We start from the raw sequence: 22,468 nt of genomic DNA, 5'->3' as shown, positions 1-22,468 counted from the left end.
TGATGGTTATATTTGTGAATATGAGAATGATTTAATCGGTCATGGTATATTTGTATATGAATTATATGTTAAAATTTCTTTATGTACTCATGTACATTCAGTCAATGATTTTTGTGAATTATTAGTACTAAAGAATGATACTTAAGTGTGAATGAATGTTTCGATTTTCGATAAGTCTTTAATTGTTTGTGATGCTTAAAACTTACTAAGCTTTGAAAGCTTACTCTGTTATTTATTTCTCTGTTTTATAGATTGTTGATTTTGGCCACCGACTCGGGGATCGTCAGCAGTTCATCACACTATCGATCTTTTTGGTATAGTTATATTTTGGACTCGATATGGCATGTAGAGGTTAGGCTGATGATAACTATGTTTTGAAATTGTAAATATTTTGGCCATACGAAAATGGCGTATAACTTAAATATCAGTATGTATTTTAGCTCGATCTCTGTTTATGTTTATTGACACTGTGAATGAGATAATTAAATGTTTAGTTCGGTAATACCTCTTAGCCTTAATCCGGCGTTCGGATTCAGGTTAGGGGTGTTACACTTTCACCTTGAGTTGATAATACCCAAACCTCAAATCGATCTTCAAGAACATTATCACTCCTTGAAACTAATCAAATAGGTCATCAATTTGAGGCAACAAATACTTATTATTGATGGTTAACTTGTTCAGCTATCAATAATCAATACACAGTCTCAAGGTACCATCTTTCTTTTTTATAAATAACACTGGCACACCCCAATAAGATACACCCGGTTAGATAAACCCTCGATCCAACAACTCTTGCAACTGGATCTTCAGCTCCTTGAGTTCTTTCGTGTGATGCGATAAGGTTTAATAGTCACCGATATGGTACTAGGATAAACCTCAATACCAAACTCAAGTTCTCGATTTGACGAAAAATCGGGTAACTCCTCTAGAAAGACATCAGGAAAATCCTTCACAGCCCAGATATCCTAAACTCCCGAACCTTTAATCCCAAAACTAAGTACATAAATTAAGTAAACTTCACAACATTTACTCATCAGTTACTTAGTCTTAGTCACAGACACCACATTAGAGAAGAATTTGGGTCTCTCCCCCAAACTAAAATATCCAATCCACCTTCGACTCCCAAAGTAAGACGCTTCATCTCAAAATCAATCCTTGCCCCATGCTCCGTCAACCAATCCATCCCGAGAATTACGTTGAACCCACGAAACGGGAGCTTTATCAGATCCACATAAAAAGTGTATCTTTGTACTGCCAATGGACACCATTGATAAACCTAATCAACCAAAACACTTCCTACTAGCAAACTCATCACTACCATTCCCTGCCTAATGGTCTCTACTGGAATCCCTAAATCACTCGCCAATTCAGTCACAATATATGAATGAGTAGAACCCGAATCTATCAACAAAAATAAATAGAAGGATTTTAGTGGAAAGATACTTGCTATCACATCCGTCGTCGAGTGCTCCCGCAACTCCTTCATAACATAAACAATAGTAACTCCACCCGACTCATTTAGTAAAGTTATAGTGTAGGCGACTGATCTCTAACCTATCGATATTTCACTACTTCTATTACCTCAACCTCGGCCTCTAACAAGTGTTACAGTATAAGCCATCTCGTCTCTCATCAGGCAGTTATAAATTCGATGCTCCTTCGACCCGCAGAGCAAACATGCCCCAGACACCCTTCAACACACTCATGGATGCCTAGTTCGCAATGTTGACATACCGAGAACCCAACCAATCCACCCGAAACAACTACCATTATACTCTGCAATCTGGCCTGACTTGAACGAGAATCTCGCTGATCATTCTTGTCAGACCTCCGAATCTCTCGACCTCTCTTGCCTAGCCTCCTTGATAACTCTGATCGATCAGAGCCCTTCTTCCCAGTCTAAATGGAAACCGGTCTTGGTGGCTTAGTTAACGTCTCTTCCATAGCCTTAGCCCTTTCTACCAAATCATCAAAGACCTTTGCACTATGTGCTACTAGGTATACTCGAATGTTTTGATTTAGCCTAAACCGAAACCTCTTACACCTCTCCCTTTCAAAGAACACCATCTCCGGAGCATACTGGCTGAGCCGCACAAACTCAGACTCGTACTCAGCCACAAACATAATTCACTGAACCTGATCCAAAAACTCTCTTCCTCACATTTAGGTATTGCTCTCCCAAGTACTTCTTTTGGAAAGACTCCAAAAAGAACTCCCAAGTCAGGTGATCAGCAGTAGTCCCCTCTTTACCGTATTCTACCATGGATGAGCTTCACCGTTTAGTAAGGATACGGTGCAACCCAACTTTTCCTCATTTGATCATCTCATCTGTTCAAGGATCCTTTCAACACTCTTCAACCAATATTCAACAATCATCGAATCAACTCCCTTAGCTCCCCGAAACTCTTTACCACCCAAAGCTCGAAGTCGTTCGAGTGGAAAACCTCTGCCAGTTGTGGCAAGGTTCCCACCAGCTATACTCTGGAACGCCTCAATCAGTGCTTGAACCAAGGGCTTGAAACCAGTTCCAGGTGCAGCTTGTCTCGGAAGTGGTCCCGCCGATGCATTAGCAACCAGACGCCATCTATTATTTGCTTTAATTTAAATAAAATGGGAAAGTGAGAAGTGGTAAATGATCCAAGGTAATGTTTTTTCAAGAAAATATTTTCAAAGAAAGCAATGTGTTCTTGTTCTTACCCTATTTACAACTAATTTTCATACAAAATTATTTTTGTCCAAAAATGCTAAAATTATTTATTTATTTATTAAAAACCCATTTATTATTATTTTGTAATTCTAGCTATAATATCACTAAATATGATACCCCAAACCCAACCGAGACAATCCTACCCGAATTTTTAATAACACATTGGCCACCGAGGTGACTCTCCAAAAAACTACCACAAATCACACCAACCATCCATACTCACCACACATATATAGAATATTTCACAAAGCATTTAGTCCTAAAAGCATGCTTTTCTAAATCAAACAATAAGTCATATAATAAGCGGAATAAAACGTACCTAAATTTCAACAGGCTTTACTAGCTGCAAAATGTCCCGTTAGTTCATATAGGCAGTATCATATAATTCAAACAACAATTTAATCCAAACAAGCAAACACGGAGATTAAAAAGTCCCAATAATTAAACAGACCAAAAACTCCAATTACAACCCTTTAAAAAAATTTATTTTTAAATTGTCTTAAACTATCTAAGTCCCATTCTAAGTCTCTAGCCCGGGAATGTCCCACATTGCCTTCTTGGGGTTCTATAAGTTCACCGCACATACTGTAGAAAGAAAGTTTGTTCGATGGATCACTGAACTGCCACCCTCCTCGCTATCCCGCAAACTGTGTATCTGGAAGGAAAAAAATAAAAAGATGAGCTTGGGAAAGCTCAATGAATACACATGTATACGACACTAGAAAACACATCAATTTTCCACATACCAAACAGCTCACATACAAACAAATCATATATAATAGTTTGCATATAAACGATTTCGCATATAGGTGGTTAGCATATCATCAGTTCACATATAACAAACCAAGTTCAGTTCAGTGATATATTGGCAGTTCGTGAAAAAGAAGCATAATCAAATTCTATACTCATTGGATAAACGAATCTCCCAAAACACACCCTAAGACTCATAGAGTCACTCGAATCGCCATATAAGTGTAGCACAAATGCTCACACTCTTCGAAAAACACACCCTTACGGTCTCTGGTGAATGGAGCATTGCTCGACATTCCCTTATTTCTCCATCGAATCACCAGGCAACAATGTCGTATCATACTACATGAGTGAGCACTCACAATCTTATGGCATGCTAACTATATCCAGTGATTCCAAAAATTCACAATGCCAACATATCACAGTAATACACATTTACATATCACATCATTTTAGGCACACAATTTTAACAGAGCTCGTAGTACCACAACATGTCATAATATAGTTCGCAAAGCATTAAGCTCGCATATACAGAACATCAAGCATAAAATAACAGGGTTCACATATGAGATGTTAGCATACAATGTAGGTTTTCATAATATTATAGGTACACACGCAGCGTAGTAGATTTAAGGTTCGCACACTGCATATATACATTTATATATTAAATAATACAAAACCCTTTTAATGCATATTATATTATAAATAAAACCTGCGCATGCATTTATTGTATATAGCAGTACCCTTCTTACATCATGATTATATATTATATAAATTAAGTCCCATAACACTTATATAATATATATAACATTGCGCATATTTATATTATATAACAAACTTTAGACGCCTATATCTATATAGTATATACTTAACCTAACCCTAGATGCACATATGTATTTCTTCAAATCCGCACGTCTTACTTGTCTTCCAGTCCTGCGTGACCTCGCTTTCAAGTGCAGTACACAAAGTACTCATCTTGTTCACCACAACATTGACTATGTAACCTTCTCCTTGCCTTTATCTTTGCTAGTCGATGCTCTTCCGAATTTTTCAACTTCGCACTAACAAATACACATCACATAATTGTTTAAAATAATTCAATTCATTCTCTACTCCACAGCAGCCCACTATTTACATGATTTCTAACAAATTTTTACTATGTCATTATTTCCCTTTTTTTTAACTTTTAACCCTCCTAGCTTACATATATTTGCAAATCCAAGTTGTTACAAAGAAAAGGGTAATCCTACTTAACTTTTTTATTCCACAACCAACCATTGTTCATCGTCTTCCTCAAGAGCAAAACTATTTGGTTTATAAATTCCCTTAAAAACTTTATTAAATCAGATCGTAAAACTTTCTAATATTATCAAATCTCATTGAAAATCATTTAAAAATAACATTTCATAACTTCACCAGCTTCGATCTATCATTTTCATGAAGCCAAACATTTAAAAAGAAAAAAACAAAGATTATTTATATTTCTTATCTAAACCGTAGATACTTTAGTCAAAAGCATTTCATGCAGATTTGATATGAAAATAGATTTTTTACCTTCGATCTTGCTATCCTTTGTGACTCTTGAGTGGTCCACTCAATAACCGACCCAATGCTTAAGAGAAAAAATGGTGTTTTACTTGAAAATTTAAAGAAGAAAATGGTGCTTGGTTGCTAAGAAAATACCATGTGACGAAAATTTTAAGAGCAAACCAACTACCGGACGCAACAAATTTTTGAAATGAAGAAAGTATGAAAAGAAAGAAAATATTAAAATAAAGAAAGTATGAACACTGATGGCTTATATAGCCAAATTCATTTCTAAATTCGGTTTATTTGTCCTTTAAATCCCTCCTATTTCTACCATTGTTTTAACAAGTCCCCCACTAACCATTAGTCCTAATTTACCCATTTAAGTTCTCTATTTTAGCTTTTATTCCTATTTAGTCCCAATTACTAACGTGTTTTCTATTTACTCTTTTTTTAATCTATAACTTAATATCAATACTACCAACCCGATTTTCAAGATGTGACAACTGTAGTCAAGCATTCCTATTGACAATTTTCATATTAAGCAAACAACAACTGTAGGTAGCAACAATGTATATAATTAAATTCAATAAATATATAAAAGAAGTTTATTTAATTTTTATTTTAACAAAATAAACATTAAATTTTGTCATTTTATTCAAGTAAGTCTTATAGATTTATACTTATCTCTTCTTTGATTTCTATGTTATACACAAATATTTTTTTACATAAATTAATTATATTTATATTTAATATGTGTTTGAGGATGAAATGGATAGAATTTATAAATGTTAAATGTTAAATTTATTTATTTATTTATTTATTTAGAATTAGAATTATATTTATAGAATCTGTAAGTATTGAGACCTAAATATGTTATTCAACCCGTTAGAAAGAGGCCATGCCATTTCTATTAACCATTAATGGAGAGTGATCAAAATAAAACGATCTAAAACATTAGTGATAAAAGTGAAATTATTTATAGTTTGGTAACCAAAAGAAACATGCTAATAGTTAGATGACTAATGGTATAGTTTACCTATTTTTAAAAATATTCTTTTAATTAATATTAATTTATTATTTTTAAATTTTGAAGTGATTTAAATCCAAACCTAAATTTAATGTTTGGTTTTAGAACTTGGACTTGAGATTAATTTGACATATGCTATCATTGTTATAGTAGTTTTCATTTAGGGTAAATTATAATATTAATTATTCAACTATTAGTGTGTTTCTATTTTGGTCACCCAAATATAAAAATTTTCAATTGAATCACTAACATTTTAGATCATTTTTATTTTGGCCACTCACGCTTTAGATGGTTCTATTTTGGTCACTCTATGTTAAATGGTTAATGAAAGTGATGATGTGCCATTTTTTAACTAGTATAATAACATATTTAGTTCTCAATGCTTACACATTCTATCAGTTTGATCCTAATTCTAAATATTTCAATAAATTTAACCATTCATATTAACAAATTCCATCGATTTGATCCTCAAACACATATAATTAAATAAAAATTATATATTATGAAAATTATAAAATATATTATTTATATATAAATAATATTATGTGTTTATATATAAATAATATTATGTGTTTATATTTAATTATAATTATAAGGCTCATATATGTATTTAGCCCCTAATCGACACCTTCCAAGTTGGTACATATGCAAGTTGGTACCTGAATTTTCATTTTGCCAATACTTTTTGTGACAATGTTAAATATAAGACACATTGCACTCTTAGGTTGTGACACATGGTACTGATGATGCCATAATCTATTATTTATAATAACATTTAAAAATTTAAAAGAAAAATATAAAAATATGTATATATATTTTTAAATATAAAAGAAATAATAAATTTTAAAATACATGTATCTAAAAATTTAAAATATTACAAAACTAAAAATTTAAATTTACATCTTTTTCTAACTAATTTACAAACAAATTAGATGAAAATAAGCCTTACAATAAATTTTATGCTTAGAGATGGGTGTAAAATATTAGATGATTCATCATGTTGTCAAGAATGCAAAACATGATGATTTGAAAAAGGTTTATAGGAGTCTTTTTCTTTTTTCTTTTTATTTGTTAAATATTTGTTAGGTTTATAGGAAAAATTAGGTTTCTCTGTTGAGAATGCTATTAGCACGGTCATGAATGAGAGTTTATAAAAATCACAAATTTAATTAGTTTTCGAGGTTATGACTTTTTGGGTTTATCAAATTTACTAATTTACATATAAATTTATCAATATTTAATTATGTGTGTTTAAATATAATTATATTTATATTTAATTATATGTGTTTTAGGATCAATTTGATAAAATTTGTAAATCAAGGGTTAAATTTATTGAATTATTTAGAATTAGGATCAAATTGATAGATCGTGTAAATATTGAAGACTAAATGTGTTATTATAACAGTAATAAAAAGGTCACATCATCACTTCCATTAACCATTTAATGGAGAGTAACCAAAATAAAAATAATCTAAAACATTAGTAACTAAATTAAAATTTTGAAAATTAAGCGACCAAAATAGAAACACACTAATAGTTGGGTGACTACTTTTTAGTTTTTTATCAATTTCTTTTCTGTTTGTTTTTTTTTTTTTTAAAGAACTTGTAGAATAATACAATTTTCAAGATTCTTTGCCATAGAAACAAAGGCCAATGGTTTGAATGGACCAACCTGGCATAATCACCTTGTTTCTATAATGGAAAGGAGCTTGAGGTCTGTCATAAATAGGCCATGGAGGCAAAGGGCTAGATGGGCTGTGGCTGTAATACAATCTTCATGGGCTTGTTTTTATTACTCCAAGAAGCAAAGAAAAAAAAAAAAACTCATCCACTAGAGATTAGACGGTTTGAAATAGGATTCTGCCAGTACCATTTGTTTGGTTAACACTTAAAATAGAAAAAGAAAAGAATACAACGTGAGACTTTAACTCAAATGATGGAAACAGTAGAGCAACAAATGAGCCATTGATGGTGTCCTGGAGCCTACCTCGACTCAACCGCCAGCTTTCCAAATCCTCTTTTGGTATATGGAGAATTTACTTTCTCTCCCTTTTACCAACCTTTGATTAATTCCCACAAATAAAAACATGATTAGATGCCTAACCTAACTCCTGGATTTGCTAATCTGTTTCCTAATATCATCAACAGCTGCACCACAGTAACAACGTATCAAAAGAAAGAAAGCTGCTTTTGATTTGATTTTTAAGCTCAAACATCAACCCCACAGCACCAACAACAGCAATGTTTTTTTGCAAAAGGCATGCAGTGCACCAAGGCCTGCCAGTGTTGCAGTTGCACTCTTTTTGAACTTCACAGCTTTCACCAATCATCTACCAGTGGACCACAGCTTCTCCCCTGCTTTCCTCTCTCAACTTGTGTACTATCTGAATCAAAGTATACCCTTACAAAATAACCTTTCACCTTACGGTCTCTCCCCCTCCCCCCGCCTCTTTCGGGGGGACCCCAGCGTATGAGTGGAAATCGAGGCGGCTCTCCCTTTGCCACTGCCTGCCCTCAACCTCAACCAAAACGATACCATTATTCGAATAAATTAATATAATCAAAGACTGAAAAGACTGAAGAATTTAGAGGCCACATTCACCAGTGGACAACCCTACCCACCATCCATGCAACTACATTAACCAAATTCCCAAAACTTTGTATTATTATATTACATTCCATATTACATATTATATATCTCCTTGACCAGGATTAAATCATTTTGTTTTTCGCCCCTCTTTATAAACCTGAATTTCCAACTTTCTCCATCAAAAGTGCTTTAGCCCTGCCAAGCTACTTGTATTAAAGGTGCTCAGTTTAAACAGGGATAAGAAATAGTCAGTAGAATTCACTTGCCTTTGAAACGACAACAATGAATTATTATAATGGAACCCATGCATGCATATTCTAAGGCCAGACATGATTTGACGGCCTCAGGAGTTTATATTTTCTATCATGTAAATTATAATTTTACACAAGAATTTTACACCAATAATCTTTGCCGCGGCAGACATTTTCTGAAAGAAAATATGGACTTGATTTGATGGCATAGATCTTACACTGTAAATAGATGGCAATCAGCTTGCATTCTGGTAATCAATATTGGCTTTAATCTACTCGAAACTTCGTTAGTATAATATACTGTCCAATTAAATAATGACCAGAAAGCTTTTTTTCTCTGAAACATTTTTTCAACCTACAAAATCGTGTAAAAGTTGTCCTCCCATAACATCCCTGCCAAAATGCCGATTTTGTGATTCATAACCACCGATAACATACCCCTCACTGCTTAGGCCAAGGCCAAACCGCTGAGCTGCATTAAAAGGAAATGGCTCAGATAAGCTGATACCATTGTTCTGATGAAGACCAAGTGTTAAGGAGACACCATTACTCCCACCAGCCATGCTAACACCCATACCAACATGTGGATGGCTTGATAAGCTGTTGTACGTCAAGTTATGTGGTTCACTTCCAAGGGGTATATCGGAAAGTGGTTCACTTCTTGTGCGCTTTGATGGGGTATCCTGAGCCCTTTGAAAGGAGGTAGATGGGTTTTCGGGTGCGATAGAGTTTGCGGAAGACAAATGGTCACTTGGCTTGTTCGGATTTCTAGCCTCCTTTTGCGAATTTTTTTGAGCTTGTTCGAGCATGTGTATTTCCTCTACCATTGGCTTCCAAAGTCTCACTCTCGCATTTATAAACCAATTCGACACCTGGTTTACAACAGTATCCTTTCGAAGTTAATGTTTGCAAAATGATAATATAAAAGAACGCAAACATGATGATAAATGGCAAACCTGGCTCCGTGATAGACCAGTTTGTTTAGCCAACATAAGCTTGTCTGTGTCAGTTGGATAACTGAAACATTGAACAAAAAAGTTTAAAAAACCAATCAATTACCAATGCCAGGTTAACTTTTGCAATTCAGGTACTTACGGGTGTAGAAAGTGTTCAAATAGCCATGCTCGAAGTACAGTTACAGCACGCTCAGGAAGGCCTCGTTGAGGTCGCCAAACAGGTTGGTGCTCATGGAACCCAGCATTATGAACAGCTCGGTTATAAAGGCTTCTTTCAGTGTTTCCAAACATTGGACCTTCATCTTTTCCCGGGCTTGTTTGACCATGAGGCTTATTAATGAACTGAAGCTGGTCGGTGATTGCGTTCTTCAAGCACCTGAAATGTTTAGACATGGCTTTCAAAGCCAAGTTTGCGTAAGGAGCAGCATTGCCCAGTCCGGCAACATATTCAAACGATGCAACTACAGCTTGTATCTGTTGATAATATTGTTTGTAGCTCCGGTAAACCTGATAATGATAAAGATGGTCAGAAAAGCTGCAAAATGGTTAACAAGTAGCAAAGGGTGTACGATTCTGAAAATCAAAAAGCACCGATTCAGGAATTTTTAAGATCTTGAGTGGTAACATCCAGTCTAAAAATTCATTTTAATCAACAATAAACACAGTTCCTTACAAGAAATTAAAAATAAAGTCATTGTGAACTAAATATGGTAACAGAAATTGAACCCTTAACAATATCCAGTGGAAGAAAATACAGTAAACTATAGATCAAACCATTAAACAAAGGCAAACCGAAAAGGCTGAAGCTTGATGCACCTAGTGAAGACAACAGCATTATTTTGAAAGAACAAGATACTTGTTTTGATGCTATGCACTTTTGACATTTGGTCAACTACCCAAACAATTTCCTTATGAAGTGAAAACCAGTATGTAGGATTTACGCTAGTACATAATTTCCACCATGAAGCACCAAACCAACTGCCAAGCAAAAGACTGTATCAACATGACCCCCTTATTTTACCAGCTCAGTTCATCACATCGAACTGTTCTAGCTACTTGTAATAGGAAATGAGGGCCAGAGGAGCACCCACTTGGGGATAATAAGTTAAGAATAAACTATGCTTCGTATGGAATGAAAACAGAAAGTTCAATGGTCATACATACTATTTAGATCTTTTATAAATCATTATTCAAACATTTAAAGTACATATCTTAAAACTTGTGCTTGAAAGCTTTAGAAAATATTATAATTTATAACCCAACATATTGCCCCATGAAGAACTTATGGCATAAACCATTTCATGGTAGACAATCAAACATTTAGAACATGCAATTACTCGTCTATTCTATGTCCCGACGGAGAGACCATCAAGGACACAGCTTGATTAGCTTCAGGAAATTGATAAGAGTTTTATATGAAATTGAAGAAAACACATCTTCAAATCACAGACCGGATAACAGTGAAGTGCAACAAGCTAAAAGAACAAAGACAATACTTAACAGTTACAAGAACAGACAATTCTCAATACAATAACAGGAAAGTTATCACATCTGAGAGATAATTCCCCCCGACTTTCAGAATACATATCACTTAGATTTATTCAACAAGCAAAAGCTAAAAAGATAAGCAGTCTGAAGCCTTCTGTCATCATAACATTAAGTTTGATGAAGCTTTTCTCTTGGGCCCAACCAAAACATGAATCACTAAACTCATGATTCAGTATTATTATTTTATCAAAGTAGCTTATCAAAACATTTAAAGCACTGCAAACGCCTGTTATTCCGGATAAAGTAGCAAATTCTAAATTTCAAGGTGTTTGGTTTGCCATTTTATTGACTACAATAAGCATTCTAAGGAACCAGTTAACTATCCCTAACTCTTAAAAACAGTACTTGGATAAAAAGTGGAGGACTAATAAGATCAGTAATCTACATAGACACCAGTGTTATAGTAACTAAATGAAGCAATAGCACTTGTCTTCTGTAGATCTGGAATAACCAATTATGCTTTCCACAAACCTTTTTTTTTTTTTTTTTTGAGTATAAATCTTTTCAAATGGATTCCTTCAATCACTTAAAAAGCACATTAAGTAGCCCCAAACATTGGTGACATTGTCACTTATTAGAACTCTTTCTATGGTTGTGAAGCATTTTTTAACACTTATCTTAATGCATATATTCCCTACTATCACCTTTACATAAAAGGATAATTTTTTTTGGTGATCATAGAGGCCATTCATCAAATGCAAGAATCTAATTCACGTAGTATTCAATCGAGGAAAGGCTCGTAAACAACAGAGGGAAGGGAACATTCATTTTTTTTTTTTTTTATAAAAATGGATGAAGGTAGAGTATACTTTACTGACAAATATGCATGCAACACCCAAGATTGCATGTTGGTTCAAGCACTGACTAAACTTAAAGCCATTAAAAAGTATCTGACATTGTTTATTTTAATACTGGATGATGACTTCTACAGTGACAGAAACGCTCGAGTTTCATAAAGAGACCATCTTCAAGGAAGATTTTAAAGGGGGATAAAGACACGGATACAAATAAACTAATATACTACCGTTTTAAGACCAACTTCGCAGAACAGAAAACCAGGACTGCCAACCATGAAACCCAAAAAAAAAAAAGTACATCAAAAATGAACTGCATGCCGGATCATTCATATATATCAAAGCCCAAATCAGAAGAAATGAAAATGAGAAGCTAACCTCGTCAAGCATTGAAATTAGCCTCGACTTCTTTCTTCTACTCTCACCACCATCCCCCCCACTGAGAGAATCATCAATAATTCCAGTACCACTCAAATTCTGCAATGAAGGGTCCATCAAAGAAGAATCAGGAGTCATTTTTTCAGCATAAAGTCCCCTACCCACATCGCAAAGCTCTTCTAATAACATCTGGGCGGGCCTCAAAAACCTGGATCCTTTCAAAATCGAAGCGTAGCCAGTGAAAGGCCCGAGAGGGAGGGAGCCCCTGGAAACCTCATTCGACGTAGAAGCGCTGCCACGAATAATGCTTGGAACCACATAGCCACTGTCAGTGACCTTGTCACTATAGATAGCAGACCCGTATCTCTGTAGATTTAGCTCCAAAGGAAGATTGTTTTGGTGGGTATTATGAGAAGATAAAGAAAGAGACAAGGCCTGAGCAGTGGCACTGGACTCGTGGTTCAAGGACAAAGGTTCAGGTTTATAAACCACGACTTCACCACCACTGTTATAAGACTGGTCAAAATCTCTTATGGTTTGAAGGTTTTGCGGGGTATAAAGGAAAGGGCTGTTATTCATATCATGAATGGAGCTAGGGTTCACGGGTAAAGACGATTGTCCGTCCAAATAAGGGTGATGATGAGAAGCTGATGAAGAACCATTAACAACCCCACCAACAAAACCCATGGAATTCACACCTTTAACTCCACAAACGAGGCTACTGTTTTTACCAGAAGCCGAAGCCGAAAGCTGGTTGGCCTGGTGATGGTGAAAGTCATGGCTAGCACTAGCGTTGGCAGCGCAAGTCAACAAATCGGAGGAAAGAAGAGAAGCCTCGTACAAAGGAAGTAGACCTGAGCAGCCTGAAAGTGTAACAGCCGTCGATTCAACACAAGCTGAGTGGTTTTGTGCCACAATTCTTAGCTTATCTCTTCTGCTTTGTTGTGGGACATGGTAGGGCTCGAAACCCTCCGCCATAGCCACACAAAAACAATAAAAAAAAAAAAACTCTCTAGCTGAAACTCTAAGAGATAGACACACACAGTTTTTACTGTTTCAGTCTACAAGAAAACCCCCCAGAAAAAAAAATGAAATTTATTGAAAAGGGTACAGAAAAGAGAAACAGCAACCAAAGAGAGAAAGTAAATAGGTAGAACAAGATGACTATATCCTTGATATTGTAAGGTTTTATATTAAAAAAGGATTTGATTAGAGAAAAAACAGTGAAAAAGATAAAAGGTGTGGGTTATATTTTGTAAATGATTTAATGAAAGGTTGATCATGGCAGAGAAGAGAAAGCTGGTGCAGTTAACAACTGATTCGTTCAAGAAATACAGAAATTTTGGCCCTGGGACTTAAAAAACTTCACACATCTTTCTCCTTGGTTCTTTTTTTTTTTTTTTTTTTCCTTACACAAAAAGAAATGAACTCAATGTCATGTTAGCCACTCACTCTCAAACTCAAAAAACGCACACCGGCACTCAAACGAAATCTTTGTTTATTTTTTTTCTCTGTGATCTTTCTCTCTCTGACCACTTCGAACGTCTGGTGATCATAGGGTTTCGAGAGACCGGAAGATGACCGGCTATTTGCGGTAATAATTGAACTAACTGTGTTGCAGATATTTCTGACAAAGGTTGGGGGAGATGTTTTGTCGTTTTATCTAATCTTTTGGTGTTTTATGCTATGGGGTTATTCTAACCAGCAAATCAAAAAAGGAGAAAAAAAAAGTAGCTTTTTTTATTATTATATTCTATGACTGACTATTCATATCTTTATGAAAAAATAAAACCTATTTTATTTTATTTATTATTTTGATTTCATAAATATGAAGATGTGAAAATTTGGTTTATTGTGTAAAAAACGATCATTGCCTCTGAGGTGATGACGCACGTGAGGAGATTGGTGAATGAAAGACAGGCTGAGTTTGCCGATCTTAACACTCAATCCCATCTATCCCTCCAATGCTTTCGATTTTCGCTTTACGAGGTTTTCTTTCTTCTAATCTTTATTATTTTCTCAACTTATTGTGTTTTCTTTTCAACTTTAACAAAATATATCTTGTTTACTTAAAACCACATCCAACTCGAGTTAGATTAATGATCAATAATTTAACTAATTTCATTGATTTAAAGAGTTAAATTAAATAAATTAATAAAATATAAAAATCGGTTCAATTATATTAATTTATATCAACTCTCAATTCAATTAATCTAAAATCTTTCTCAAAATTAGTACCCTAACAATTCTTATTTCAACCAAACTACTAACTTGATACAATTTAAATTATCATGATGTCACTCATTAATTAAATGAATCTCGATTCAATTATACATTTTTTTTTATGAATTCATGTTTCAAAATTAATATTTTATTTAAATTCCCACAAATAAAAGTTAAATAAACCGAACATTGAACAAGTATATATACTTTATCTTATCAATGTGTGTATATATTATTTTCTGTTTTTAAGAGTTATATTAAAGGACTCGTAGTTGATGCTAAAGTAAGATATATGATTAACCTTTATTCCACAGGAAATTTAATGTTAGAACCTATTTTATATTTGCCTTTTTTTTATATTATATGATTCTCTTGTCTCTATATCTGTATTTTTATATATAAAAGTTTTGCACCATATAATCGTGTAACCTGCCAAAAATCATTTTTTAAATTTCCTGGACAAAAGTAAATGAAATCATTGATGTCTGGTAGATCTTTATGTGGCATATTTACAGTTGAAGTGTTTATTTTTCTTCTAGCTATGGTTTCATGTAACGAAATCATCAACTCATTAATAATTGATTAAGTTTACATTTAACATAACTTTCTAATTTGTTTTTATTTTTTAAATTCTTAAGAAATTTTCGAGATTAGGTCCAAACTTTTAAATTTTGACCTAAGTGGTCATTTCTCTCAAAAATTATTTAAATCAAGAGATGCAAACCTTAAAAAGTCTTTACCGAAGTTTAGGCTTGACATGGAAGAGGGTGGAAAGATGAAGACCAATCGAGGGAAAGATGGGTGGCAAACGACCTAGCGAACCATTATGCCAAACAAGAGCTAGAGTTTGAAAGTTTTCAGAAAAGGAAAATGAGTTTACACTTACAGTTGCCTTATTGATTATGATATATATATTCTTTTACCTTATTATTTTACAAAACGTATTATGAGATAATTTGTTTGCATAAATAAATAATTTATTTGATAAATTATGAAGTGTAGTGTAGTGATATTCCATCCTTTAAAATAGTGGGTTTAATTCTCATCTATTGAAATAAAATATATTTCATAACAAATCATTTATTTTTCATACAAAACTTGTACGAGGGGATTAACCTATCGAAAAATTAATTTATTTGATAAATCTTAAACTGTTTATGAATCATTCTCGAATAAGATGTATATTGATTCCCCCGAAGCAATTTAGCTAATATATGAACAAAGGCAGACTCTTTTAGGAGCAACCTAAGAGGGCTTGTCCAAAGTATTTTTGGATTTGTCCTTGTGTACGTGTATAAAGAGAGAGACTTTATTAGTAAAATGGTCCCTCAATCACCCTTTGATTCCTGGGTACGCTATTAAAAGTTTTTTTTTTCTTCCAGAAATTGTCCATAAAATTTACTTTTATTATACATTTTGACTCAAAATGTAACAACATTAAAAAAAAAATGTATGTGGCAATTCAATAAATGAAATTGAGACACATCACATAATTTTAACATATTATTATTGAAGTGACTTTTATATAATTCAAATGATAATAAAATATTATTTTAAATAAAAATAATTTATAAAAAGAAGCATTAATTAGTAAAATTGAAAACTGACTAAAAAGCTTTTATTTCTCAGAAATACAAGAAAGCGGATCATTTCCCGAACCTTATACTGCCATTGAAATACATTTCAAACTCTAAAAGGTTTTGAAACCAAGTGAATTTGCACTAACTTTTCTGAACCTTTGATACTAATCGGAAACCTTGGCAGGATAAAAAAAAGAAAAGAAAAGAAAAAGCATCTTCCCAGGTAAAACAAGCTTAGACAACACCTTCCTTGGTAGAACAAGACCAATAAGCACCTCCATCACAGCGTCCAACACCTTTGTGGAAAAGAGTAGTGGAACACCAATAAGATCTAAAGTGAACCACTCACAACTACTAAACAAAGGGAAAGAAACTGATAGACATACCAGGTGGATGTAGAGGGACACAAACCATTTAATGCTTTGGGATTAATAAGATTACTATTAAATATAATTTAATAATATTGTTAATATAATTATTAATAAAATATGAATTAATAAAACCATAGTATATGTAATATTATAAAAATAATATATAATCTGTTTTATTATTTTTAGACTTCAATGTATATTTAATGTGTTAAAAAATTATTAGAGAAACAAATAATATAATTATCTTTTAAATCAAAAAGCAAAATATTAGAAATACTAAATAATTTGAGAATTATATTTTACATCAAAACATAATGTTCATGCATTAACAAAAGTTACATATCTTCAAATAATTACTTGCAAGACTAATTTTTACGCCAATCACTTTGTACTATTAAAGGTAGACTTACTACAAGATATTAAAGTGCTATATATCTTCAAATCATAGTAAAATGATCACAATTCTTCCATACTAATCTCAAAAATAGTAAAACAAAATTAAAGAATTTAATTACAACAGAACTTACAGTGATTCAGTGAATAAATGAATGGCTCAATTGTGGGTGGATGAAGCAATCAAGCAAGCCAAAAAAGAAGAGGAATCAATAACACACTGCCAATGAAAGATGAACAATACATATTAAGAATCTTTGCTAAGCACAAAATAGAAATTACAAATATCTTTACAAATAAAAAACCTGAAATTCATTTCTTTATCAAATTTCATTCAACAAAACTGGCTCTTTATTTAGTAAATAATATTGTCTTAAACAAAAATTACAGTTTTTTTTAAAAATAATATTTAAGTATAACTAAATTACTTTAAAATGTTTCATGGCAACCAACTTAGGATCAAAAGTTAGAAATCACATATACATTCATACAGACACACAGGTACCATATACATATAGCATTCAGTTCCATGAAGCCCTAATACATAACAGATGTAAAGTAGAAGCTAGATGATTGCATTTTCAAAAGACAATCAAATTAATGGCAATCCTCTTTTATGAAAGCCATTTGTAAACTTGAAATGAGAGCTACTTGGTGGAATGTATTTTGGATTGTAAAGCAATGCCATTCTGATTATAGAAGTTTTCCCAATTCTTGCCATCGAAATTTTGAATCTCAACATGCGAAAACGTTCCAATGTCTAAACATATGAGTGTCACCGCAATCCCATCGAGGTTCGACCATGGCGTATAGAATGAAGTTATTCCACAAAACTTACAGAATGTATGTTTTGCGGTATGAGTTCCGAAAGTGTATGTAATAGTGAATTGGTCTGAATCACCCAAAAGCTCGAACCATTGACGCGACACAATGAAATGAGTGTTCCCTCTCATAGAATAGTCAAAACAGTTGAATTTCTTAGCAATAACACTAGTAGGTGCTTGGACTTTCCATCTTACTTTCTTACAGTGGCAATCGCCATCGTGAAATACTAACTTAGATTCCATGCTAACAACAACCAGGACAAGTGCAAAGTTTATCCTAAAGCTGATTTGTAGTTAGTAACTCAGTTCAAATGCGATAGCATCCTAACAACCATCATGTAATAAAACCATTAATCCCAAATCTCCATAGCTTAGTCATAATCTAAACACAATGAACCTGTAATCACAAATCTTCAAAACTCAATTCAAATGCAGTAGCATCATAAGTATCGTCACTACCATTAATCCCAAATCTTCAAAACTCAATTCAAATGTAGTACCATCCTAAGTACCATCACTACCATTAATCCCAAATCTTCATAACTCAGTTCAAATGCAATAGCATCTTAAGAACCATCATGCAATGAACCATTTCCATTTTTCTTTTAACCCTACAAAAATGCATAAATATAAACCAATGAAAAAGTGAACACAACAACACCATCAATTTTTCATCTTTAAGAGAAAAAACATTTATTAAAACACCTTACATAAAAAGGAAGAAACCCAAAAATTAATAGCTTATAGCACTTAAAAAATAAAATAAAAAACCTATTTCATTTGAGAAAAAACTTGATCCCAAAATAAGGAAATAAACACGTGATTCGACATATTAATTTGCATAAGCAAAAATCAAAATAATCATTAGTTTTAGGGTTACCTATCCTGCATAAGCTCCTTTGAAAATTACTTGCTTTCGATTCAGAAAATCTGAATCAGTACTGAGAGATTGATTAGCAATTCTATGATCCGGTGTTCTTCAATTGAGTCAAGATTTTTTTTCCTTGCCAAAGATTTTGCCCCTAATTAAAAAACTTCTACGGTCTCGATTCCTATGTGGAAAAGATTAAAGAAGTTGGTGAGGGGAAATGGTGTTTTAGGGCTTTGGAAATGGAGAAAGAAATGAATGTGGAGGCTGTAGTTGATAGTGAAGAAATAATTATGAGAAAAAAATTAAGGCAAAAATGAAAAAGTAATCTTTCAGCATTCCTACTGTGCTATGAATGGGCAATTCATAGGTTGGGGCAAAGAATGGTATTCAACCTCTATTCAGAGATTAGTGGGAATAGAGAGCTAAACAGCAACACCTGTAATAGGCATTCCACTAATAAAATCAAGATATCGTTGATGAGTCATTTCACCAATAAAATCATATGTGTATGTGTGTAAATATGTGATCAAATCAAATTAATCCTCTTAAAATAAATTTTAACATTATAAATTTATCAATCATATTTGTGTAAAATTAATTTTTCTTAGATAGGCTTTGATCAAAAGTATTAAAAAAATGCATTTTCTATCTTTTTTTATCTTCTTTTTTAAATTCATGGTTTTCACCAAGACCAATAAAAAGTAGATTATATTGTTTGATGTGAAGTGATTAAGAAGGTTGTTAGGACCACGACTGTCTAACTATGTTTGCTCAGTGACTTGATCAGTAACGAACTTAGTCAATTACAATATAAGACAACTTGAGTATTTTTATTTAATGACCTTTTTGACATATGCATTGCTTTTAAAACAAATAGGACTCATAAAATGCAACATTCATGCTCTCGAAAATGAACTTATCAAAAGGAGTAGTGTGTGAAGAGTTTGAAATAGAATTCAACTTGGATTATTTAAGACGTCGTTGTTGGCTAATTTCAAGGAAGGAGTTTCTTATTGACTTAGGAATCTATTGATTGATTATAAAGCACACAAGAAGTCAAGTTTATTTAGATTTCTCGGCATTTATCATTATAGTCTAAGATGCCTACAAAAAGGCAGTACTTTGTACATTCAATGTAGTTTTTTTTTTTTTTGTGTAGAGAGTTGTGAATTGTTATTCTGGCTAATTGTTCTCTTTGTTTTTACACTGAGTCTTAAGAATTAATTGTGATTGATAAACTATAAAAGTAACATATTTTAATCCCATTATTAATACATTTTTGGATGATTAATTATAAAAATTAGTGAATCTGATTCTCCTAATCATTTAAATTCATGTTTTTATACTTAGGAGAGCATTTAGGAGAGAAAGGAACAAAAAATTAGCCAAAATCAGACAAATAGATCTGTTTTCACGATCCACACGGCCTTGGCATTTCCACACGAGCTGGCCATACGCCCATGTGCCAATCGTGTCGATATCGCACCATGCTTTCCAAATACGGGAAAAAAAACTCAATTTTTTAGCTTTCTAAGCATTCTAAAATCTATAAATACCAATTAGACGAAGATTTAAGGGGGAAATTAGAGAAGATGTAAGAAAACACTGGAAGAACGCCATCGGAATCAACTCGAAAGTGGATCTCCATCAAGACCGGAGATCTCCTTTTAATTTCTTTCGAAGTTTTATTGAGTCTCTTTATGTCTTATGGTTATCCTAACTTTGAGATGTTTCTATTCAGGATTATGAACTAAATTCCCTAGATACCAAGGGAAGATGAAACCTATGATGAATCTTATTATTTGATTTTTAATTTACATGATAAATACTTGATTCTTGTTCTCAATTATGTATGCTTATTTCTTGTTTTAATATTTCTGGGATATTGCTTTATGTTTAATGTGCTTATTTCAATGGAGCAAAAGTCTCTGTTTTGAGAATAAATCTAGCATAATTGAATAGAGTTGCATGCAATCCTAGAAATAGGATAACATAAATCTACCAGATTATAGTCAAATGTAATAGGGGAATCCATAAATTGAGTTAATACGACAATAGGGGTTTTAATTAAAAAGATATTTTAATTAATCAACCTAGAGTCAGTTGTTCTTACTCTTGAAAGAGATATTAACATAAATTAGGGATTTCTATAGATCAAAACACAAGTGAATAAATCGTTTTATTGAGATTCATAATAACAGGTGAAGTCTAGATAGATTATTTCCTGGGTATTGTCTATCTCATTGGTTATCTTTGACTATTTTCCTATTTCATTCTCTGATGCGTTCTTAGATAAATTAGTTTAGTAATTTTAGATTAAAACACATCACCCCAATTTGTCGGCTAAATAATAAGAAAACGTTAATTACTAGTACTTTTAGTCCTTGTGGATATGATATTCCCTACTCACCATAGCTATAATATTGTTCAATTGGTGTGCTTGCCTTTTATCATATTTATAGTTAGTTTAGTGACCATCAGTGATTGAATTAAACCTTTGTAAGTGAGGTTAGGGTGAGTGGTTGTAACTAGCTAGGACTAGATATTGGGGTTGCAAATACATTTTATAGAAGGGTAGTTTGGGCTTACACTAATAAGTGGTTGGATTGATTGAGGAATAAGATATCATTCATTGAGCAAGGCTTAATAGAGTAGGATTATTTCCTAACCGTATAAACAAACGACTATGTGCAAATCTCTTTCTACTTTTGTTATTTTTATTTCTATTTTATTATTTGTTCAATTTTATGACTAAACTCGCTATTGAACAATCAAGTGATATTCACAACAAACTAATATGGTTTTTCAAGTGATATCAGAAGGTGTTTCAAAAGTTGTTTGGAGATGATTCTGAACACTATTTGTTGTCATGGAAACTATGAGATAAGAAAGTTCTACCACTCGAGCACCTCTTCTAGTTGGCTCTTCAAACTATGCCATTAAAAAGCTTGAAAAAAAAGCTTCATTATGCCAGTTGTTGAATTAGCTTTGTAACAACCAGATAGTCACAGGTGACGGAAAATGCAATTCTGAGACTATTTTTTTAAATTAGACTCGTAAATATTTATTAGAAATATTTACAAAGTTAGTTGTGTGGTTAATTAGGTTTTAGCTAGGTGAATTTGCATGAATTAAGAGTAATTAGCTAAAAAAGGACTAAATTGTATAAATGGTGAAAGTTAAATTATAAATTAAAAAAAAACTAAAAGGACTAAAGAAGCAATTATGCCATTGCTCATAAATGAGGCAGCATAAGTGTATATTATTATAAATATAAAGTTAAAAATATATATTATAATATTATATAATATTAAATCTTAATGTTTAAGTATATATGTTATATTATAATAAAAAATAAAAGAAATAGAAAAGAAAGAAAGAACAAATGAAACAAAAGGGAAAAAGAAAGAAAAGGAAAGACCAAAGCTAAGGGTTTCAAAGTTTCAAGCTCAATTGGTTAGTCAATTTAGTCCTTTTTTATTGTAATTTTTATGTTTTCGGAATCCTGGTATTGAATACTACCGAACCCATGTCAAAATTTTAGAAAATATTGAGTTTTAGATGTTGTTAATGTTGAATAATTTTATTATTAGGGACTAAATTGATAGATTTTAAGTTAAAAATGAAAAAGGATTAAATTGTAGAACAAATAGAAAATTTTGTGTAATAGGGACT

General features: G+C 32.7%; 2 protein-coding genes and 1 long non-coding RNA gene across 3 annotated transcripts; all 3 read right to left on the bottom strand.

The window, feature by feature from the left end:
• Positions 1–4,151: 4,151 nt before the first annotated feature.
• Positions 4,152–5,186, bottom strand: LOC108460032 (uncharacterized). Its single transcript, XR_001867450.2, has 2 exons — positions 5,012–5,186; positions 4,152–4,518 (listed from the first exon to the last, which is right to left on the bottom strand). It is a non-coding gene; the product is annotated as an uncharacterized LOC108460032 (long non-coding RNA).
• A 3,751-nt stretch (positions 5,187–8,937) lies between these two features.
• LOC108458065 (BEL1-like homeodomain protein 9) lies at positions 8,938–14,246 on the bottom strand. Its single transcript, XM_017757305.2, has 4 exons — positions 12,532–14,246; positions 9,951–10,318; positions 9,812–9,872; positions 8,938–9,727 (listed from the first exon to the last, which is right to left on the bottom strand). The coding sequence occupies exons 1-4, from the start codon at positions 13,507–13,509 to the stop codon at positions 9,206–9,208; spliced, it is 1,929 nt and encodes a 642-aa protein (XP_017612794.1). The 5' UTR covers positions 13,510–14,246; the 3' UTR covers positions 8,938–9,205.
• A 3,499-nt stretch (positions 14,247–17,745) lies between these two features.
• Positions 17,746–18,165, bottom strand: LOC108458932 (uncharacterized). Its single transcript, XM_053026792.1, has one exon. It carries the CDS (start codon positions 18,163–18,165, stop codon positions 17,746–17,748), a length of 420 nt encoding a protein of 139 aa, XP_052882752.1.
• Positions 18,166–22,468: the final 4,303 nt, after the last annotated feature.

This window comes from Gossypium arboreum, chromosome 4 (assembly GCF_025698485.1).
Source record: "Gossypium arboreum isolate Shixiya-1 chromosome 4, ASM2569848v2, whole genome shotgun sequence".
Classification (NCBI taxonomy): Eukaryota; Viridiplantae; Streptophyta; class Magnoliopsida; order Malvales; family Malvaceae; genus Gossypium; species Gossypium arboreum.
Note: the sequence above shows the minus strand (reverse complement) of the source record. Positions and strands in the feature narration are given on the sequence as shown.

Bases quoted from the DNA above. Each gene is read 5' to 3' on its own strand.
- LOC108458065 (XM_017757305.2), bottom strand. From the start codon at position 13,509: ATGGCGGAGGGTTTCGAGCCCTACCATGTCCCACAACAAAGCAGAAGA. The intron at 10,319-12,531 runs GTTAGCTTCTCA...TATCATTATCAG, and splicing joins TAATTTCAATGCTTGACGAG to GTTTACCGGAGCTACAAACA. The intron at 9,873-9,950 runs GTAAGTACCTGA...TCAATGTTTCAG, and splicing joins TTTGAACACTTTCTACACCC to TTATCCAACTGACACAGACA.
- LOC108458932 (XM_053026792.1), bottom strand. From the start codon at position 18,165: ATGGAATCTAAGTTAGTATTTCACGATGGCGATTGCCACTGTAAGAAA.